The sequence below is a fragment of the Anastrepha obliqua genome, chromosome 4, assembly GCF_027943255.1.
Source record: "Anastrepha obliqua isolate idAnaObli1 chromosome 4, idAnaObli1_1.0, whole genome shotgun sequence".
Lineage (NCBI taxonomy): Eukaryota > Metazoa > Arthropoda > Insecta > Diptera > Tephritidae > Anastrepha > Anastrepha obliqua.
Window position 1 is genome coordinate 27,173,820 of NC_072895.1, and position 21,589 is coordinate 27,195,408.

At 38.7% G+C, this 21,589-nt stretch overlaps 2 protein-coding genes across 2 annotated transcripts in view; both read left to right on the top strand.

The window, feature by feature from the left end:
* The window catches only part of LOC129244063 (UDP-glycosyltransferase UGT4), a 74,197-nt gene extending 63,643 nt beyond the window's left edge, over positions 1–10,554 (top strand). Inside the window, exons 2-5 of the mRNA XM_054881677.1 lie at positions 2,889–3,119; positions 3,202–3,292; positions 8,792–9,259; positions 9,339–10,554. Coding sequence (XP_054737652.1) covers positions 2,889–3,119; positions 3,202–3,292; positions 8,792–9,259; positions 9,339–10,225 — 1,677 coding nt within the window. The 3' untranslated portion in view covers positions 10,226–10,554. The remainder of the gene's footprint in view (positions 1–2,888; positions 3,120–3,201; positions 3,293–8,791; positions 9,260–9,338) is intronic.
* Positions 10,555–18,481: 7,927 nt separating this feature from the next.
* LOC129245352 (uncharacterized) lies at positions 18,482–20,066 on the top strand. Its single transcript, XM_054883459.1, has 5 exons — positions 18,482–19,006; positions 19,068–19,121; positions 19,189–19,275; positions 19,522–19,678; positions 19,831–20,066. Exons 1-5 carry the CDS (start codon positions 18,941–18,943, stop codon positions 20,016–20,018), a joined length of 552 nt encoding a protein of 183 aa, XP_054739434.1. The 5' UTR covers positions 18,482–18,940; the 3' UTR covers positions 20,019–20,066.
* The last annotated feature ends 1,523 nt before the right edge of the window (positions 20,067–21,589 follow it).

Genomic DNA, 21,589 nt, shown 5'->3' on the forward strand with positions numbered 1-21,589 from the left:
CAGAAAATGGATGGCGCCCATAGCAAATTTACAACCACTGTCTGCCATAGGTTTGAACTTTCAAGTATTAGGATATATGCACATATGTACATTCACCTAAAGGGTCTGTCAAAAGTGACGCCTGAAGGTCAAGAGTGAATAATTCCTAGACGGTACCTTTTCTCTATGGCAACTTTGACATTTGTTAAGTAGACAGATTTACAAATTTTACATAATAGAACAGGTTAGGTTATGATGGTAGTCGGTCTTAGACTTTACAGGTCCGTTGTGATACCACTGCTCGGAACGGGAACCTCATTTGTTTTGCTTCGTGTACCATTTTGTGGCTCTGATGAAGCGCGCGATTGATCTAAACCCACGCCGGATAGTCCCGTAAGAGAATTGAAAAAGTATTTACCTATAAAACCTGCTCTGGTTTTAGCTAAGGGTGGACAATTGCAAAGGAAGTGCTCAACTATTTCTTCTTCATCTCTACAACCTCTACAATATTCGTGGGAGACGAGTCCTGGTCTCAAGGAATGCCTGCCAAATAGCCCATGAGCGGTTATGCTCGCCGCGACTTTCGAGATATCCTCTCTTCAAAGGCTGAGCAGTTCCTTTGTCTTTTCCTTATTTACTCGTATTTGTGGCCTTAGCAGCCTAGCTGTTACGCACGTGCCTTCATCTCTCCATGACCTATTGGCCTCCTGGCTAATGTTGTTTTTGATTATTAGTTTGCTCGTGGCCATGGGTATCCCAATGGTACAGGGTGGCTGATGAAAGCCGCTACCAAAAAAAAATTGAATAACTTTTTTTCTTTTTAAGTTATCTGTTCCATTTTTGTTTTAATTTGCAAATTGATCTTTAAAATTTATTAAAATGGATAACTGGGACACGCAAACAAGAATTTGGATAGTCCGCCGCTATCACGCACTGGAGTCCGTAGTTTTGGTACAGAGAGAGTACAGGCGGATATTTGGCGGCGATCCCCCGAGCAGATGGACCATAATGAGACTGGTGAATAATTTTGTTGAGCAAGGAACAGTCGCAAGAAGGCCTTATCATCGAAACCCACCATTTCGGACGGAGGAAACGATCGCTGCTGTAGCTGCAGCCAAACAAAGCAATCCAAGGGTTTCAACAAGAAGCTTATCTGCTCAACTTGGTGTCAGCCGACAGTCTTTGCAAACAATAATGCACAAAGATTTAGACTTATTTCCCTACAAAATTCAAATGGTTAACAAACTGAATGCAGCAGACTTGCCGATTCGCTTGGAATTTTGCCAGAAGATCCTGCAAATGGTGGAAGAAGACCAAAACATGTTAAACTGCCTTTTCATGTCTGATGAGGCCCATTTCGATTTAAACGGCAATGTGAACAAACAAAATTGTCGAATATGGAGTACTTCTAACCCACAGATACTCCACGAGACGGAATTGCATCCTCTTCGCGTGACAGTGTGGTGTGCGGTTTCTTCACGCTGCAGTGTCGGGCCTTATTTTTTTGAAGAAAATGGTCACACCGTTACGGTTACTGGAGACCGTTATTTGAAAATGCTGAAAGAATTTTTCTATCCAGAACTACGCCGAAAGAGAATTCCTTTCAACTCTGTGTGGTTTCAAGAAGATGGGGCAACGTCTCACATAGCCCAGACTGTTATGACAGAGTTGCGACGAAAATTTCCCAATAAACTGATTTCAAGAAACTCCGAGTTTCGTTGGCCCCCCAGGTCGCCTGACCTTACTGCACCTGACTTTTTCTTGTGGGGTTTATGTAAACAAGAAGTTTATAAAACAAAGCCAACAAATTTGGATGAACTAAAACAATCCATTCGGGCAACAATTGCGGCTATTCCTGTCGCAACTCTCAAAGCAACAATGAACAACTTTTTACTAAGATGCCGCACTTGTGTCAACGAGCATGGGGGGCATTTAAATTCAATTATTTTTAAAACTAGTTAAGCTACATTTAATAAAATTTAATGACCTTCAACTTGAAAAAAAATAAATGAATTCCATACACTAAAAAAAAAGTTATTTGAGTTTCTTAATGTAGCAAAATTCATCAGCCACCCTGTATTAAAAAAATTATCGATGAGTCAGAATGTTAACCTTCTCATTGAATATGCTCTTTTTATCTGCCCATATTTTATTTATATAATAATGTACTATTACTGTTTTGTTGTTTTTTTAAGTCGCTTGTGATTTGCCATTATGACTGCAAAAAATTTTGTTACGATTGATAGGTGTGAACATGGACGTAGTTATGCATAAGTATAAGCACTATAAGTCATAAGTTTATTATATATAGAACGTATATTAATAAAATAAATACATGTATTGTGTGTCGAATATAACTGTGTATTATTTAATTTATGTTGGCTTGTGCAAGTAGCTCGCTGTTTATTTCAAAATCTTGAAAGTAGCTCAACACATTGAAAAGGTTGGCGACCACTGATCTATACTATACTATCTATATCTATCAAAAGCTGAGGATGGTTCAAAATGGAAGGGGATATGTAGCCCAGCCCATGTGGCTCGCAACGGACCAATTTCGTGGTCTAAGTGGCATCGCTGTCTCTATGTGCGATGGGACTGCCAAACTTAACCTAACCTACATGTTTTATTTAAAAAAACATCTAGACGCGTCTTTTGAAAGACCCTTTGCATAAACTTACTTATTTACCATACATAAATATTTATCATGCAGCTGCTTATTACTGCGTTTTCGAGTACGTCGCAAGTGTCTGTAAAATTCGGTATTATAGGCAAAACTCCACTTGCAGGCAAATATTCGCCTACTGATGGACGCAGAGCTTCTTGTCTTCTTACATAACTGCATATTTACTTACACATACAAATTAGTTACTAATGCAAAACATCTGGAAGGGCAATAATAACTCGCACAGTATTTCTATGCTTTTTTTATTACTTACTTACTTCCTCATTTCTTTTTACAGTCAAAGCAACTATACCGTGTCGTTTTCCTGCCAATTATGTTGCTGTTGCTGCATCAGTTTTCATGGTCACCACTAGCAGTGGATGCGGCCAAAATTCTTGGCTTGTTTGCACATCCCAGTGAAAGCCATTTCAGCGTAATGCAAAGTTTAATGTTGGAGTTGGCCAAGAGAGATCATAATGTGAGTTGGCAAAATATTTTCTTATTGAAATTCGTTGAAAGTATTTAAATAAATTTCCATTCTGATTCTGCTTTTGTTTAAGGTGACGATTTACAGCAGTCATCGTCTCAATGAGCGTGTGGAAAATTTAAAGGAAATAGTTGTGGAACCGGAATTTCCATTTTGGAAGCAATGTATGTATGTAAAATTTGGTACCAAATTTAAGCAGTAGATATTGAGTTATGGCAGTGTTGAGAAATTTTTAATCGCAAGAGCATTCTTTTTCCATACTCGCACTGCTCGCTAGTAGAGGGGTTTCAAGGGCCGGTGTTGATTTTGAATAAAATACAATTTTTTTAGGAAATTATTGTCATTTCTCTTTATTATGATAAAACTGGTATGGCTCAATTACGTATGGAACAAAATATCGGCCAAATGGCCGCCGCGGCCACAGGCGACACACCTCCATCCGATGGTCCAAATTTTCGATGACACTAGGGCATAATTGAGGTTCTATGCCATTAATGTGCCGAATTATCTCATCCTTTAGCTCTTGAATTGTTGCTGACTTATCGACGTACACCTTTTCTTTCAAATAACCCCAAAGAAAGAAGTCCAACGGTGCCAAATCACATGATCTTGGCAGCCAATTGACATCGCCGCGACGTGAGATTATTTGGCCATCAAATTTTTCGCGCAAGGGAGCCATTATTTCGTTAGCTGTGTGCGAAGTGGCACCGTTCTGTTGAAACCACATATCGTCCACATCCATATCTTCCAATTCGGGCCATAAAAAGTTCTTTATCATCTCACGATAGCGGACACTATTCACAGTAACTGCCTGACCGGCCTCATTTTAGAAAAAAAAATACGGCCCAATGATGCCGCCGGCCCATAACCCGCACCAAACAGTCACTCTTTGTAGGTGCATTGGTTTTTCGGCAATCACTCTGGGATTATCATTCGCCCAAATGCGGAAATTCTGCTTATTGACGAATCCACTGAGGTGAAAATGTGCCTCATTATTGAAGATGATTTTCTTCGAAAATTGGTCACTCACTGTTGCCATTTCCTGCCAACATTCTGAACATTGATTGATTATTTATCTTTCCATTGTTCAAATTGAGTTAGTCTGAAATTGAAAAATGTCAATGAAATGCAGAAAAAAAACTTGACGTTTAGGTGTGGTTCACCTTCAACATCGGCCCTTAAAATTTAACCATTCTTTATAAAGCCTCGATAAGACTCTTTCGTCGTACATTTTTCTACGCCATCTGGTGGGCATCCGCTAGCTCGTACAACATCAACCTTCTCCAAGTGATCTTTAGCCGACCGTGACCTCTGCTCCCTTGCGGGTTCCAGTCCAGTGTCATTCTCGTGATGCTAACTGGTGGTTTTCTGAGCGTGTGATTCGCTACCGGATGGGTTCCTCATAAGTTGTCCTCCACAGCACGTTGTTGTTGTTAAAGCTCTTCATCTTCTGTAGGTGATGGTTGGACTCCGATTACGGCATTCAGTGGTCGGGAGCTTAAGAAGGTGGTAACGGTCTCCCGATGAATGTCATTGAATGTCTGTCTAAACACTGTCTGGTCCAGTAAATGTCTGTTAGTTTTGTCCTGGATCTCGTCGGCGTAGTTTAAAAGGTGTCTCCTGATGTGCCTAGGAGGCGGCTGAGGCTCAATCAGGTGTCTGCAAGGGTGAAACCTGCGGTAGCACCCTAAGAGGAACTGCTTGCTGAGCAGTTTGTTGTGCTCCATTACAGAGAGCACCTGTTCCTCATTGTAAAGGTGTTGAAGAGGGGATATCAGGAGGCAAACCGTCGCTGTCCGAATGGCAGTGTTTTGGCAAGTCTGGAGCTTTATCCACTGCGTGCCACTAGTTCCAGGCGACCAGACAGGCGCAGCATAGTTTAGAACCGGCCAGCCAATTGCCTTAAATGACGATAGCAATATTTCTTTGCCTTTGCCCCAAGTGCTGCCGGCAAGGGATTTGAGAACCTTGTTGCGATTCTGGACTTTAGTGGCAATAGCGGTTGTATGCGCTGAAAAGGAGAGCAAACTGTCGAAGGTAACTCCCAAGATTTTGGGGTTGTTAACAGTCGGAATTGGTGTGTCATCGACTTTTATCTTAAATTGCAGTTTGACTCCTTTGTACAGGTGGTGAGGAGGGTCGCCGTGGGCTTTATGGGGAAAGTTGTAGGTACCTCGCAGTAAAGAACCGAGAAAGGCAAGCCATCAATGTCATTTTCCGACGCCATTATTGTGCAGTCGTCGGCGTAGGAGACCAGGGAGACTCCCTCTGGTGGCTGGTGTGACATTGCCATGGTAGCCGACTCTACTTTGATCGAATGAATCGGGTTTGTTAACGAAATTTGTTGACGAAAGATGATGTGTGATGGTGTTTGAGACCAGCCCTGTTACCCTTCGGTACAACAATACTGACATCCCATTTGAGCTGAATATTCGCAGTTTGGAGCGCCTGTAAATTTGCGAACTCACCCATACTGTGAGGGAAATTAATTGTGGAAAATTAGAATTAGAAATTTACGAATTGTACTTTTAGATTTACAAATAACCGCAAAAGGTATTTATTGTTTCTCAAAATATTGTCCATGGAGCACTTGATTAAATTCAACCAATCCAATTTCCATCAAATCCATTTGATGAATTCCATCTCTGAAGTGAGAACCTAGAAGGGCTGCGAAATACGCTTCCACAGTTGTTATGATCTCATCATTTGATGAAAAGCGTTTTCCACGTATCAATTACAGTATGTGTCAGAAAAAAGGAACCGCGATTATTCATGAAATACAAAAGATATATATTTACAATTTTTTTTGCGTGAAAGTATGTACAAAACTACGAGTCGCGATTATCCCAATAAGTCGAGTAGTCTCCATCGTTGTCGAGTATAGCCTGGCATCTTCTTAATGCTATGAACCAGCTTTTCTGCGTAGCTCGTCGACAAACAGGGCTAGATTTTGCGAACTTGGCGCACGAGTTGCTTTAAGGGGGGAAGCTGGTCTAGAATTTTGAAAAAATCGAAAAATTTTTTTTTGTCTTAAAAGGTGCTTTAGGGTCTTAGAAATAATATACCAAATGAAAGATGCCAGCAAAAATGTCTAAATGCCCAAATTTTTCATTCGACGGCAGTGCCTCGCAGGTATGCCCCAAACGCTACTTACAACTTTAAACGCGTTTTTCTCGAAATCACTTTTTTTAAACTGGCCGAAGACATAACTCGAACAAATCTTTACCGATTCTTACGAAATTTTGACAATACATTCGAAATATCTTTCTCCGGAGACGTACGTAGGATTTTTTATATATATTACATAGTTTTTTTTTTAATCAACAATTTTATGTCGTTCTTTATAGTGAAAATTGTAACTTTTTGTTCAAACGTGCACCATTTCGCGAAAAAACAAAATATCGAAAAAATCCTAGGTACGTCTCTTTCTGTTGTTATATAGAAACTAAAAAAATTTTATTTTTTGATCCAGGACAAAAATTAAGGAGTTTACGTCTTCGGCAATGGACCCACTAGAAAAAAAGCGCCTTAGGAGAACTGCTGGACAGCGGCCATTTTGAAATTAATTCAGACGAAAAATTTTGTATTTGTACCATGAAAGCTATATTATTAAACCTATTTCACAGATTTTCGATTGATTCCTTTGTTGAGTCAAAATAAATTCATAAAATATGCCCATTTTTTGCGCTCTAGACCAGCTTCCCCCCTTAAATCAGGGGCTGGCCTTCCGCCAAGACACATTTTTTATGAGGTGGGCGTCTGGGGACTGAGAAGGCCAGTCCAATACTGTGACGCCATTTTCTTGTTTCGTTGTTTCTCAATGTGTTTTTCTAAGAGCAGTGGTTTTGATGATGTGGGACGGTAGGATATGTTCGCCGCCTTTAGTCGACGTTCGATGGAGTTGACACTCACATCTATTCCCTTTTTAGCAGGAACTGATCGTGCTTGGCATAGTCACAAAGAAGTGTCCCGCTTAAAAAATTGGACGATCCCTTTATCCTGCTGTTTTGTCGTCACTCGCTTCAAGTCGCGCTCGGGAAAGTCATCAACATTTTTGTACTCCTTCTACCGCTGATTCCACATAACAACAAACTTTTTTGATTTTTTATCACTTTTGCAGCCGCGGCGTTAGATAATTTCGGCCCTTTCGAATGCGTGTATAAAAATACCGCCTCGAAACGCTTCGCGTACTTCTCACTCATTTTTGTTTGGTTGCGTTTACGAGAAAGTTTCGAACGACACTAATCTGAGTTAGCACTGGCGTCGTAGCCGTTGAGTGGGAAATTATGCAGCAAACAAAAAGCAGAACGAAATATATCTTGAAGTTACAAGTAAAAAAATGGTTCTTTCCTTCTGACACAGACTGTATTTTAGGTGTGGAAATACATGGAAGTCGCTAGGGGCCAAATTTGGTGAATACAGAAATTTAATTCATGGATTTTAGCCATGGTCAATATTCTCTTGTGACACGGTGCATTGTCCTGATGAAAAATAATTTCTTCTTTTGCTAACTGGGTCTTTTTTCACGAATTTTTTTTGGTCTAAAAGGTCACAATGAATTAAAAATTTATTGTTTTAGGCCTCGGTACTCTAGCGTAAGTGCACTAGTATGCCATGCCAGAAGTTGTGGGTTCGAATCCCACGTAAAGCACGGTTTTCGCCCTCTTCCAAATTTACCTACTTTTCCTGTTTCTAAAAAAAACCAAAAAAAAATCTCTTCCCTCAAACCCAAAAACTTATCCTTTCCATCCTTTCTATCCTTACACCCGCACAAAACAATAGTCACCGCATTATTTGCATTGTGGCTGTTAAACAAGCAAAAACAAACAGTTCCACATTGCATCAAGTGGCGCCAGCAAGAGGAAGCGGGTAACCGCGGTAATAGCGCAGACACATCAACTTTAGCGAAGTCCTCAAGCAACTGTGCGATCCTTCTGCCAGAAAAATGTGAAACACAGATGGCGCTCCAAGCAGTAAGAAGGCGTTGCTCCTAAGCAACGACTGGTGGGCATTTCCACCACTTAGGATTGGTAGCGGCAGGCTAATCAGCTACCCAGTCAGCAATCAAATAGATTAACGAAACCAACGCAACGAAACCAAGGTCTTTTGAAAGACCCTTGTAACATCTTCTTGGCCAATTTCTGGAAACGAATTCGTTTCGGAGCTGAAAAACCAGGTGCACACCACACTTTTGTCCCTTTTTTTGATTAAGGATCATGGTGATAGACCCAAGTCTTATCCATTGCACTACTTTCAAAACCTCCAAACTACCTACGAGACTTCCAAGTCATAGGAAAATTGTTTTATAATAGTAGTCGTCCCTCGACAGGCAATGGCAAATCTCCGAGTGTATTTCTGCCATGAAAAAGTTCCTCGTAAAAAACATAGCCATCTCCTGTTCGGAGGCGGCATAAAACTGTAGGTCTTTCCAGCATCAAGACGCACATCACAAATAGGAGGAAGAGCTCGGCCAAACACGTAACAATAGTTTACGCGCCAATTATTTATTTATTTATTATTAAACGAAACTTTTTCGAATATTCATAGTGTAATATTTTTTTTTTTTTTTTTGTATTCTCTGAAAAAATCCTACTTAACTTCATTTATGTTTTCTTATCCTTCCACATGCGTTTCCGTTTTACTTTGAATTCGCTTCCGCGCAGTGTTAGAAGTCACTAACAGCGAGGCAGGTGGTCTCCTGAAACTGAGTCAACTAGACGAGGGAGCCATGCAAAAGTCACTGGCCACTGTGGGCGCCGCTGCCGTCGATTATTTTCTGTCGCACACAGCCGTAGCTAAATTACTTAATTTACCTGTCAGAGAATTCGATTATGACTTGGTGATTGTCGATTTATTCTACACCGAAGCATTACTAGCAGTGGGACATTTCTACGGGAAACCCACAATTGGTATTGTGAGCACCAATTTCGAGAATTATATGCAACGCGTGCTGGAGCAAATGGTGCCCACCGCCTGTTCGCCCAACGATTACGAAACATACCAACCGGAGCTGGGCTATTGGCAACGCCTGACAGTCATACGCAACTGCTTGTCACGCCGCAAGCAATTTGTGAAGGCCAACTGGGGTGCGCAGGAACAACTAATACGAAAACATTTTGCGCACTTTGAAGGTAAAAATAACTCGCATTCGACTTTGTATATAACAAATCAAGTTCACGTAATCAATTCACATTTTGTATACGTCCATAGGTGCAAGTGTGCTTAGCATCGCTACGCTGCAGGCGGAACTGGCCATGCTGCTGCTCAACAATCACATCCCACTGATGACACCACGACCACTGCTGGCGAACACAATCGCTGCCGGCGGCATGCACATACGACCGCCGCGCGAATTGCCCTGGCCCATACGCCGCTTTCTAGATGAGTCGCGTGCTGGCGTCATCTACATGAATTTAGGCAATGAACAACTCTGCGCAGATATACCGCCACACACGCTGCAATTGCTGCTCAACACATTGGGCAAACTGAGGGAGCGCGTGGTGTGGACATGTCATGATCATGCGAAGTTGAAGGATTTACCTGCCAACATAATGGTGCAGCATGCCGTGACACAAGCCGACATATTGGCGCATCCACATGTGCGCACATTTCTCATGAATGGTGATTTGCTTAGCCTGCAGGATGGCTTAGTACGGCATGTGCCCATGATTGGTATGCCCATATTCCGCAACGAAGTGCACAATATGGCGTTGGCAGTGCGCCTGGGTATAGCCATTCAACTAAGTCGTGATAACCTATCGGAGGTGTCACTTAATTGGGCGCTGCAGGCGTTACAAGAAGACCACACATATCCATTGACGATACGTCAAGTTGCGAGTGCTTATCGTGATCGGCCGCTGGGCTCTGTGGAGACGTGCATGTACTGGATGGACTATGTGTTGCGCCATCAGGGTGGCGCACAGTTGAAAACGCTTGGTATTGGCATGCCATCCAGCCAGTTGCATCTCTTCGACTTGTTTATTTATTATTTTGCGGTGGCATTGCTAATCGTTGGGGTGCTAGTGGGTGGCTTCTACGGAGCCTTGGCAGTGCTGCGGAAGCGTGAAATAGAAAAGATGTACTCGAAGCTGAGGTAATCGAGAAGCGCTTGCATATTATTTAGAGCTGTATGCCAACTCTTTAATTGTTATACTTGAATGGAATTAATACATACATACACATAAATACATTTGGGCAGTAAAAGATAAAAATCTAGAGCAAAATGCGGCTGAGATGTTTTTGCTGTTCGTTTCACTTCACCATAAAATATGGCGAAAATCGCCATTTGAGACAGATATTAGCGAAATAACTCAGAACATTTTTCACAAGGTTTCTACAATTTCAAAAACTATTCACATTCTTTTATAAAAATATGGTTGTTATTGTGTACTAAAGGGTGTTTTTTTAGAGGCGCGAAGCTTAAATGGAAATAAAATGTAGAAAAAAAAGAGGTTGTCTGTAAAGTTGGTTTACTGACGATAGTTTAACGTGACAACGTCATAAGAAAATACTGATTGAATGGTTGCATTTTTCAAAAGAAAATTTTAATTTTATTTGTTTGATAGATATTTTGTATGGATATAGAGAATGAGGTAACATTAACACAACATAATATACTTTAACATAACATAACATAACATAACATAACATAACATAACATAACATAACATAACATAACATAACATAACATAACATAACATAACATAACATAACATAACATAACATAACATAACATAACATAACATAACATAACATAACATAACATAACATAACATAACATAACATAACATAACATAACATAACATAACATAACATAACATAACATAACATAACACAACATAACATAACATAACATAACATAACATAACATAACACAACATAACATAACATAACATGCTGTTCAAGCAAGGTAACGACGCATGAGCAAGATAACGACGCATTTTTTGGTGCGTGCAGCCGGCTACATAGAATTATTAGACGTTATAATAAAAAAATATATAAAAAAATAATAATAACATTAAAACAACAGGTATTATTAACAAACTTGGTTTTATTTTAAATTCTTCAAGTAAATCAAATTAATAATAATCAATAAGAAGGCATATGCAAATACAAATACGTGAATTTATATATGTACATATGCGCATATACATACATATATACGCTCACTTAAATAGGAGAGAGCAAGATGTCGAACGTTGCCGTTCGTTTGCTTTGTTCGTTCCGCGCTTTCGCTTGCAGTTCATTCAATGCAATGAGCAAGGTAACGACAAATGAGCAAGGTAACGGCAATGAGCAAGGTAACGACATATGAGCAAGGTAGCACTAATGAGCAAGGTAACGACATATGAGCTAGTGTTACCTTGCGCAAGGTAACGACACATTTTTTCGTGCGTGCAGCCTGTTAAATCGAATTATAAGACGTTATCACGTCAAAAAAATGTTAATATCTGTGGAACCAACTTTATTTGACAGATAATTTTATGACATGAATGTGTGAGTCGGGGAATGGACGAAATCCTCGTCCGATACATTAGAAGAGTAGAGGACACCATCAATAAAATTAAGCAATGGTTGCACTCGTCTGGGCTTAGACTAGCAGAGGCTATAGGACCATATCTGACGAAGCAGCAAAGGCAAAATGTATGATATGAAACAAAAATACCAGCATGCAAAAAACGCGCGGGTATCTGGTGACAAAGCGTCCCTACAGAGGATCGATGAAACCGCTCTGCAAAACTGGCAGACCAAATGGAACGATAGTGGGAAGGGAAGAACCACTTTCACTATGATCCCCGACATACAGAAATGAATCCGGAGAACATATGGAAACGTTACCTTCATGTTGACACAGTTTTTAACTGGGCATGGCTGTTTCAGGCAGTATTTGTACGAACACAAGCACACAGACTCCCCATTTTGCTTATACTGCCAAGGAAAACATGAAACGCCTGAGCATGCCCTGTTGAAGTGTTCTAGATTTGATGGGGAACGAAGCACGTGGCGCTCAAATATTGGCGAGAGCATGACAGCTACTAGCCTAGTACAATATATGCTAAAATCTGAAGAAACGGTTGTAACGTAGCCTGAACAATTATGCGACGGCTGAGACACGATGACAACGAACGCAGACAAATGAGCGAATAAACACCCCTGCGACCTCGAAGAAATATCTTAACTGGTAATACCGAGAGGAAAAAGCAGAACAGCGAGGCGATGGGCTGGTCTAGTCCGCAGGCACTACGAAACTCAGTTCAAAAGAGCCGGGGAATATCGCATGTGAATCGGGCATACGTATGAGTCGGTTCATACGTATCTTTAGAAGATTCCACGTCCAAGGTCCGCATGCCAAAAATAAAAACAAAATCCAGAAAAGACTGAGAACAATAGTAATAGTGTTCAAACGTGCAACCTGTCACCCAATAAAATCAACTATGTACATCGTATCCCAAGATAGAATTCTATGGGCGAACCATACAAAGCAGCCGGTCAGATGGGATACTCCCTGTCGTGCTGTCGAACACTCGAGAATCGACAATTACGTAGCTAGGGGTCTCTTTCAAAATAAGTCTTATGCTAGGGCATACTCCAAAAAGCTGGAGGAGGGTTAAGGTGATTTTTATCCCCAAAGCTGGTAGACGCGGTCATGATACAGCAAAAGATTTCAGACCCATCAGTTTATCCTCTCTCCTCTTATCCTTCTAAAACTCTCGGGCGATTGTTGGATATATATCTCAGAGAGAATATTACAAACACAACAATTTCATCATCCCAACATGCCTACCTCAAAGGAAAATCTACAGAAACAGCTCTTCATAAGGTTGTAAGTACGATTAATAAGAGCATAGAATACAAACAATACTCACTAGACGCTTTTCTCGACATAGAGGGGGTTTCTAACAATGTTAGCACAAGCTCCATAATTGAGGCTCTTCATATGTTAGGCACAGACAGACATAGGTCTCAACGAATGGATACAGAACATGCATAAAACTAGAGTAATCATCGGTGAGGTAGGCAGCCGCACCCTCTGTCAACAGGGGAACGCCTCAGGGAGGGGTCTCATCTGATTATTAGCTGTCATCTCTGATTAATAGTTGTCAACAATATCCTTACCAAATTCAACCGTAAGGGAATTAAAGCAGTGGCGTACGCAATGACATAGTGCTTATGGTTTCAGGAATGTTTCCAACCATAATCAGTGAGAGTATGGAAGGAGCTCTGGGATTACTCAGCAATTGGGCCACAGACTGTGGTTTAAGTGTAAAGAGAACCAAGATAAAGATAAGAACCCAAAATTAAACGGCGTTAGTCTGATGCTAATCCAACAGGCAAAATACTTAGGTGTTATCTTAGATCCCAAACTCAGCTGGTTGTCCAACGTAGAGTACAGGGTAAAGAAAGCGAATATAGCACTTTACACATGTATGAGAATGTTAGGTAAAAAATGGGGTATCCAACCAAAACTATCCAAATCCTACAAAGCCATCGTAAGTCTAGTCTGATGGCCCGCTATAGAAAAGAAATACAACCAAACCAAGCTGAACAAGATACAAAGAACAGCATGTATCTTAACTACAGAAGCGCTTGGCACCAGTCCTACTGAAGCGCTCAATGTATATACTAACTCATCTATTACCATTAGACTTACATATAGAAACAATCGCTACTTGCAGCGCGGTGAGACTCAGAGATATAGGAAGCTGGACAACAAGTTCGTACGGTCCCAGGAAGATTCTCCTACAGAGGCCCTCACTGCTCAAAAACAAATCAGACTACATAGTCCCCGACCTTAACTTCAAGAAAGAATTTACGATATGTTTTCCACCGAGAACCGAATGGAGCAAAGGGAAGGTGATTGGAGCATACGATATTGAAATCTATACTGACGGGTCTAAGATGAACTATCTTAGTCAATTCGACTTCCTGACTACGCCAGCGTGTTCCAGGCAGAACTACTAGCAATCAGAGAAGCATGTAAATCACTAAAACTCTACAAGGAAGTTAGTGCAAGAGTAGACATCCTTTCAGACAGTCAAACAGATATCAACTCTAACTCTATTCATCCAAACTAGTCTTACAGTGCAGAGAGGAACTAGAGTTGCTTAGTCATTGGCATGAAATTACTCTGATATGGGTTCCCGAGGTAATGAGATAGCGGATGAGCTAGCAAGAAAAGGTCCGGCACTAGACATAACAGATTGCTTGACACTATCATGCTTTAGCCGAAAGAAGGTGGAAGCAATTAACTACATGTATTACAACAAAAAACACATGGCCGTCGTACAAAATCCAAAGGACGAACTACCTGTTAGGATGCTCTCGAACAAACATTTTACGCATCACTGCAGCCAGACTCAACCTCCCTTTCAATCCCATCTGCAGAAGCTGTCAAGCGGAAGGAGTGAAGGAAAGTATATAAAGGGTGTTTTTTTAGAGGTTAGGTTTTCAAGTTGGCACTACTTTTTTCGTAGATGGTCTTTTTGACAGCTGTCACTTGATTTATGCTCAGTTTGGTTTGCCATTTCATAATGAATAGACTTATACCTGAACAACGTTTGCAAATCGTGCAAATTTATTACGAAAATAATGGTTCGGTTCACGCGACGCATCGCAAGAAAATTTTGTTCAGCGATGAAGCTCACTTTTGGTTGAATGGGTATGTCAATAAGCAAAATTGTCGCATTTGGAGTGAACATAATGCACAAGCCATTGCTGAGACGCCGTTACATCCTCAAAAAGTCACTATTTGGTGTGCTCTATGGGCAGAGGGAATCATTGGTCCATATTTCTTTAAAAATGAAGCCGGCCATAATGTTACAGTCAATGGAGAGCGCTATAGAGCCATGATTAATGACTTTTTCGTGCCTGAATTGGACGATGTTGATGTGGACGACCTTTGGTTCCAACAAGACGGCGCTACATGCCATACAGCCAACGCAACAATCGATTTATTGAAGGAAACTTTTGGTGAGCGCATTATCTCGCGCCGTGGACCTGTGGCGTGGCCTCCAAGATCGTGCGATATAACACCGCTGGACTATTTCTTGTGGGGCTATGTGAAGTCGCTTGTCTACGCAGATAAGCCCGAGACGATTGACGTCTTGGAAGAGAATATTCGGCGCGTTATTGCTGGCATACGGCCCCAATTGCTGCAAAAAGTGGTCGAAAATTAGGCCTCTCGGCTGGAATTTATTCGAGCCAGCCGCGGCGGCCACTTGCCCGAAATCATTTTTAAAACATAATGGCAAACCCTTATCATTATAATAAAGCTAAATTCTTGGCCATGACATTAAATTATATACGTTTTATTTCATCTTGAAAACCTAACCTCTAAAAAAAACACCCTTTACCACTACCTATGTGAATGTTTGATAATACTTCTTACAGCAAATGAATGAGATCTCAGACATCGAGATAAAGAATTTGCTGCGATACTTCGATCTCACAAAATTGATCTGACTTACACAAAAAAAAAACACGACATCATCACACGAGAACAGTGATAGTAAAACGGTGCTGGTGGCTAATTAGGATTATTTCAGTAGAAATACTCAACCACTCCAACAACAACAACATCAACAACGTGTGAGTAATTAGTGTGCGTGTTGCTGTTGTTTCACAAATGGAGGGACCTACAGTTTTAAGCCGACTCCGAACTGCAGATATTTTTTATGAGGAGCTTTTTCATGGCAGAAATACACTAGGAGGTTTGCCATTGTCTGCCGAGGGGCGACCGTTATTAGAAGAAACTTTTTCTTCATTTTGGTATTTCACGGAGACTCGAACCTATGTCTTCTGAAGGGTAGTCATACACCAATCCTTTCGATTAGTGAGGCTGCCGCCCCGTGCTAGCATGCGATGATTTTCATATTCCTACTGCCTCTCCTTTCCCGTTTTCTTTTTCTCCGTTTTGCTCCTTCAAGTGCGTCCTGCTTGCGGCCGTCATATAGCCCATCCTACTGCGTTAGTAATTTGTAATCCTTAAAACAAGCTGGATATCAGTACCGAATAGTCCATTTCACCGACAACCAATATTTAAGTCTTACTGTAATTCATTAGATCTATTTTTTCTAGCCATGGATGAGACTTGAATTGCAAATAAATTTACTTGTCCCCCATCTATAGTATTTCCGTATATCAGTGCAAACAATCCATCTGGTTTTAACCAGATTTTCACTTCAAACAACTTCGAGTGGGCACAAATTTACTTTAATTCCCATTTCAACTGCATTGTAAACAAAACAGAATTGCGTTGGACTCATTGTCGGGTATGACTAACTAATGTGTCTATGTATGGATGTGCGTACCAGAGACGTCGTCAACAATTGGCTTATTAACAATGATGTCCGATGACGGCGCATATATTTTTAATGAAACTTCGGGATCCCGGTTTTAATTTTTTTTTTCTAGATTTTATCCTATCTGGTGGTTTTCTCAATGTTTTGTTGCCTCGTTCGTTAATCTTGATGAAAGATTGTAGCGCTGTGTGATGGTATTAGAGGCCAGCCATGTTTCGCTTCCCTACAACAATACGGACTTCACGCCTGGTTCGGATATTCGTGGCGTAGTGCGCCTGGAGACTTGCAAACTCCCCCATACTGTACTAGATGCATTCGCCCGAGTTTAGCCTGCAGTTGACATCTTCATCTGCTCCACCATCTGCCGTGATGATGCAGCCGGGGTAGCAGAAGCTTTCGACGAATTCCACCGGGCATCCGTCAACCAATATCTGCCTTTCGTTATTGTGGTTAACTCTCATGGCCTTGGTCTTGGCGATGTTGACCTCCAGTGCGTGCCAGCGCGACTAGTTTGTCCGCCTTCGCTTGCCTGCCAGAGAGTTTGTGAGAGAGGAAGCAGATGTCATCGGCAAAGTCCAGGTTTTCAAGATGTCTGGTGAAACTCCAGACGATGGCTTTTTTGATGATGTCATCAAGGACGATGGCGAAGAGCAGGGGGGACAGGGGACAACCTTGCCTTCCGCCTGCGTTGGTAGTGAATGGATCGCTGATATCGCCTTTGTGAAGCACTCCCTGTTCGGAGTTCTCGTAGAGGGCTTTGATGAGGCGAATTATCTTGGCGGGAACTCCCTTTCTACTCAGTGATTAATTTAGATAAAGGGTTTTTCAATAAGGGTGGGTAGGTGTTGGAATAGAATAAAATGGCGTTTGCTGTGTGGCACGTAGCGCCGTCCTGCATGTCGTCTTGGTCCATATGGTTCAATATGGGCCGTAAGAAATTGGAAGGGCCACCTAGTCTACCGAAAAATGGGCGCAATGCGCGCAACATTTGCGTTAATGAACACTCATTTTGATAATTAAGTTTTATCATTTGAACGTGCTGTTCAATCGTGTAACTTGCCACGATAATTTGGCATAAACAACTGAATAATAAACAAAAGATTTGACAGATGTCACCAAAACAAAATGGTTGCCACAGGGCGCCAAAATCGACCCGCTCCAATTGAAAACCGCTTTAGTAATTTAACCCTCCGTTGGGCACACGAGTCTGGCCAGACTTGCTCGACTTTGGACGTGAATTCAACATATTTCTATTATAGTTAACGACTGGAACTTCATAAAATTAAATTTTCTATCGATTTATGGATATATTATAAGTTTTTAAAAAACGAGATCCCGAGAATTTGGGATGGTCATCCCTAATTCAAATGAATGCTTACCCTGCAGGGAATTTATCCTCTTCCAATGTTATCGTAGCAATCTACTTCTCTCCTGACCAGAGTTGTTCAATAATACCAAATGCCTAATAATAAAGCAATCGCATCTTTGTACGTCCTTTTAGTCGTGTAGAACTTTTTTTCAAAATTTTATAGCACTTAAGAAGCAAGAAATGCGCTAAGCTAAATGGCGATTTGATTTAAATAATTGGAAAATCGCAAATTTTTTCTTCTGGCCCAATACAATAACAAATGACAACCTGTGGCACAACACACCGCAACCGCACCACACACAACAACAGCAACCGATCAATACAGAACTTGAAAAACGTATGTGGAATTGTATTGGTCATACACTTCGCAAATCATCTGACAAAATCGTTAGACGATCCATTACATGGAACCCACAAGGCAGCAGACATACGGAAAGACCCGCTCATACCTGAAGAAGGCAGCTGGAAATCGAAATGGACAATCTCCAGCTAAGTTGGAACGAGATCAAAACTCATGCAAACGACAGAACAGCTTGGAAAAACTATGTAACGGTCATTTGCTCCTAACGGAACGATGGGAACTTTTATGTATACATATATACATAAGTATATAATTAGAAATTTGTCATTTTTCTTTCAATTTCTGACAATCTAGAGGTTGCAGGAACAGTTCACTCTTGCCAAAATTGCATTATTTGTGTATGAGGTCCGTAGTTCTGTATTAATTCCCTAGTTGATATTTTTCCTGGAGGGTTTCATTTTCCAGCTGTAGTTACTCAATTCTATCTAGCACAAGCTCAGTCACAGGACTGATGTAAGTCGTCCAATAAGCGCAACAACAGAACTCACAAGAAAACACATTTACATACTTGCATACAGAAAACACAGTAATTAACCGCCACCAGCCAGATTCATAAGATTTCTCAGCGATTCGCACACGATCAGATGCGCAAGCGATAAAGACAGTTATCATTCAGAATTGGAGCTTGAAATTAGCAGCATTCAAAACGGAACAGAAAGACAGAGCAAAAAAACAGATCATTTGCACTGGAACAACTTTTTTTATATCGCTTAGAGTAAATTAGCAGTTGCACTTTGTGGATGTAAATATTTTGGCGGTTAAGTTGTAATAAATATTTAAAATGCATTTGAGCGCAAAAATGTTACGTAGAATTACTTTATCTACTGTGTGGCTATTGGCTGCAATTGTAAGAATTTTATAATGCCAAAAAAAACAAAAATATTTGCAAACTTGATTTTTTCTTTCAGTGTCGCGCAGAACAAAAGACCACAACGGATTGTTCTAAGTTACCTAAATCAATTGTAAGTTACGGCAGTTTTTGTTGGAGATACATAAATGTATGTATGTACCTGCACAATTTTATTTTAGGCGCCTCAAAGTTGCTGTCGCTTTCCGGAACCATTTCAGAATCCAATTTTGGATGAGTGCTACAATCTTCATAGTGACATTGGGCAGGTAATTAATATATACAATAATAAATATGTATATATAAATATATTATATGTCGATTTGAAAATCGCCATTGCTCTGTGAAAATCGTATTCTAGGGATCAAAATAAGAAACTTTGCCGAGGGAACCATACCTCTAAAACGAATATATTATATATAGGTATATATATATATATATATTTAATACTATATCCTCGTACTTTTTTATGAATTTTTACATACAAAGTAAATTTATTTTTTTCTTGCATTTAGTGCTTCGTCGAATGCCTCTTCAACAGATCGGGCATTTGTCGTCAGGGTAAATGCAGCTACCAACGAGCCATCGATTACCTCGAGCGCGAAATTGCTCTGCAGCAATCAGCTTTTAAAGATATTTACAAACGCGCATTCAAGAAGTGCATTGCGAAAGGTTAGTCTATGATCACACAAATTTTAGTAATTTTTAAATTTACTTACATACACATATAAGTATATACTATGTACATGTACATGTGAATATGTATGCATACGTTGAAGTAAATTATTATTATTATAAGTTCAGTATATTTTTCTCCGCTGCAGCTAATGATGTACTCGGAAACATAGTGAAACGTTTCAGTCGCCATGGATGTCATCCTTTACCGGAAATCATCCGGTTTTGCGTGCGTAATGAAATGTTTACCTCGTGTCCAAAAAGCTACTGGAATGATAAAGTGGCGGGATGCAGTAAGAAACGGGACTTCATACGAAATTGCATAAAAGACAATTAGACGGCTGAGAGACCGCGAGTCATTAAATGTAAATTATGAGATTTATACATCTTATATTAATATACATACAATATATGTACGAATTTATACTTACTTATACAACAATAAATACTGATTTTAAAGCAAAAAAGTGGAGTATAACGAAATAAAGTAAATAAGTGAAAATAATAAAGAATTAAAAGTAACTTCAATAAAATATTTATAATAAAATTAAATTAAGAAATTAAATTAAATAAAAAATTAAAATAAATTAAATTTAAAAAACTGAAATGAAATTAAATTAAAAAAAAGAAATTACATTAAAAGGTTAAATTAAATTTAAAAAATTAAATATAAAATTAAATTTAATTAAAAAACTTAATTAATCAAAAATTTTAATAAAATAAAAAAAATAATTTAATTTAATTAAAAAATTAAATTAAACTAAATTAAAAACTTTAATTAAATTAAAAAATGAAGTTACTTTAAAAATTAAATTAAATTAAAATATTTAATTAAATCAAATTAAACTAAATTAAAAACTTAAATTACATTAAAAAATTAAAAATCTAAAAAATGAAATTACATTAAAAAATTAAATTAAATTACAATAGAAAATCAAATTAAATTAAATTACATTAAAAAATTAAAATAAATTAAATAAAATGAAATCAAAAAACTTAATGAAATTAAAAAATGAAATTAAACTAAATTAAAAAATTAAATTAAACTAAATTAAAAACGTTAATTACATTAAAATATTAAATTTAATTTAATTTAAAAAATGAAATTACATTAAAAAACTAAATTACATAAAAAAATTAAATTAAATTAAATTAAAAAACTGAATTACAATAAAAAACTAAATTGAATTAAATTAAAAATAAAATTAAATTAAAAGGGTATATTTAAATAAATTAAGTTAATTAAATTAAATTAAAATGTTAAATTAAAAAAATAAATTACATAAAAAAATTTACTTAAATAAAAAAATTTAATTTAATTAAACTAAATTAAAAACTCAAATGACATAAAAAAATTAAATTTAATTAAATTAAAAAAATTAAATTACATTAGATTAAAAAAATTAAATTACATTAAAAAATTAAATTTAATTAAAATAGGCATTTGCTGTGCAGTTGTCCCGGTCTAGCCTAAAGCCGACTCGCTCTTCTAGGCTCTCCAACAATTGACAATCTTTCAGTACTCTTGGACCTGGAAATCGAATATCTCATCAAATTCTCGAAACGAATTAATATCTTTGACCAAAATATATAATATAATAAAAATCTTGGTTAGGTGGGGAAATCATACAAGATAATGAGCTCTAGGGCAACACAACGGATCCAACTTGCGATCTATGTGGCACTCCGATGCGGGGTCACCCTTAAACCAACCAACCAAATTAAATTACATAAAAAATTTAATTAAATTACATTAAAAAATTAAATTATTAAATAAAAAAAATGAAATTACATTAAAAAATTAAATTAAATTAAAAAATTAAATATAAAATTAAATTAAGAAATTAAATTAAATTAAAAAACTAAATTACATCAAAAAACTGAATGAAATTAAATAATTAAATTCAA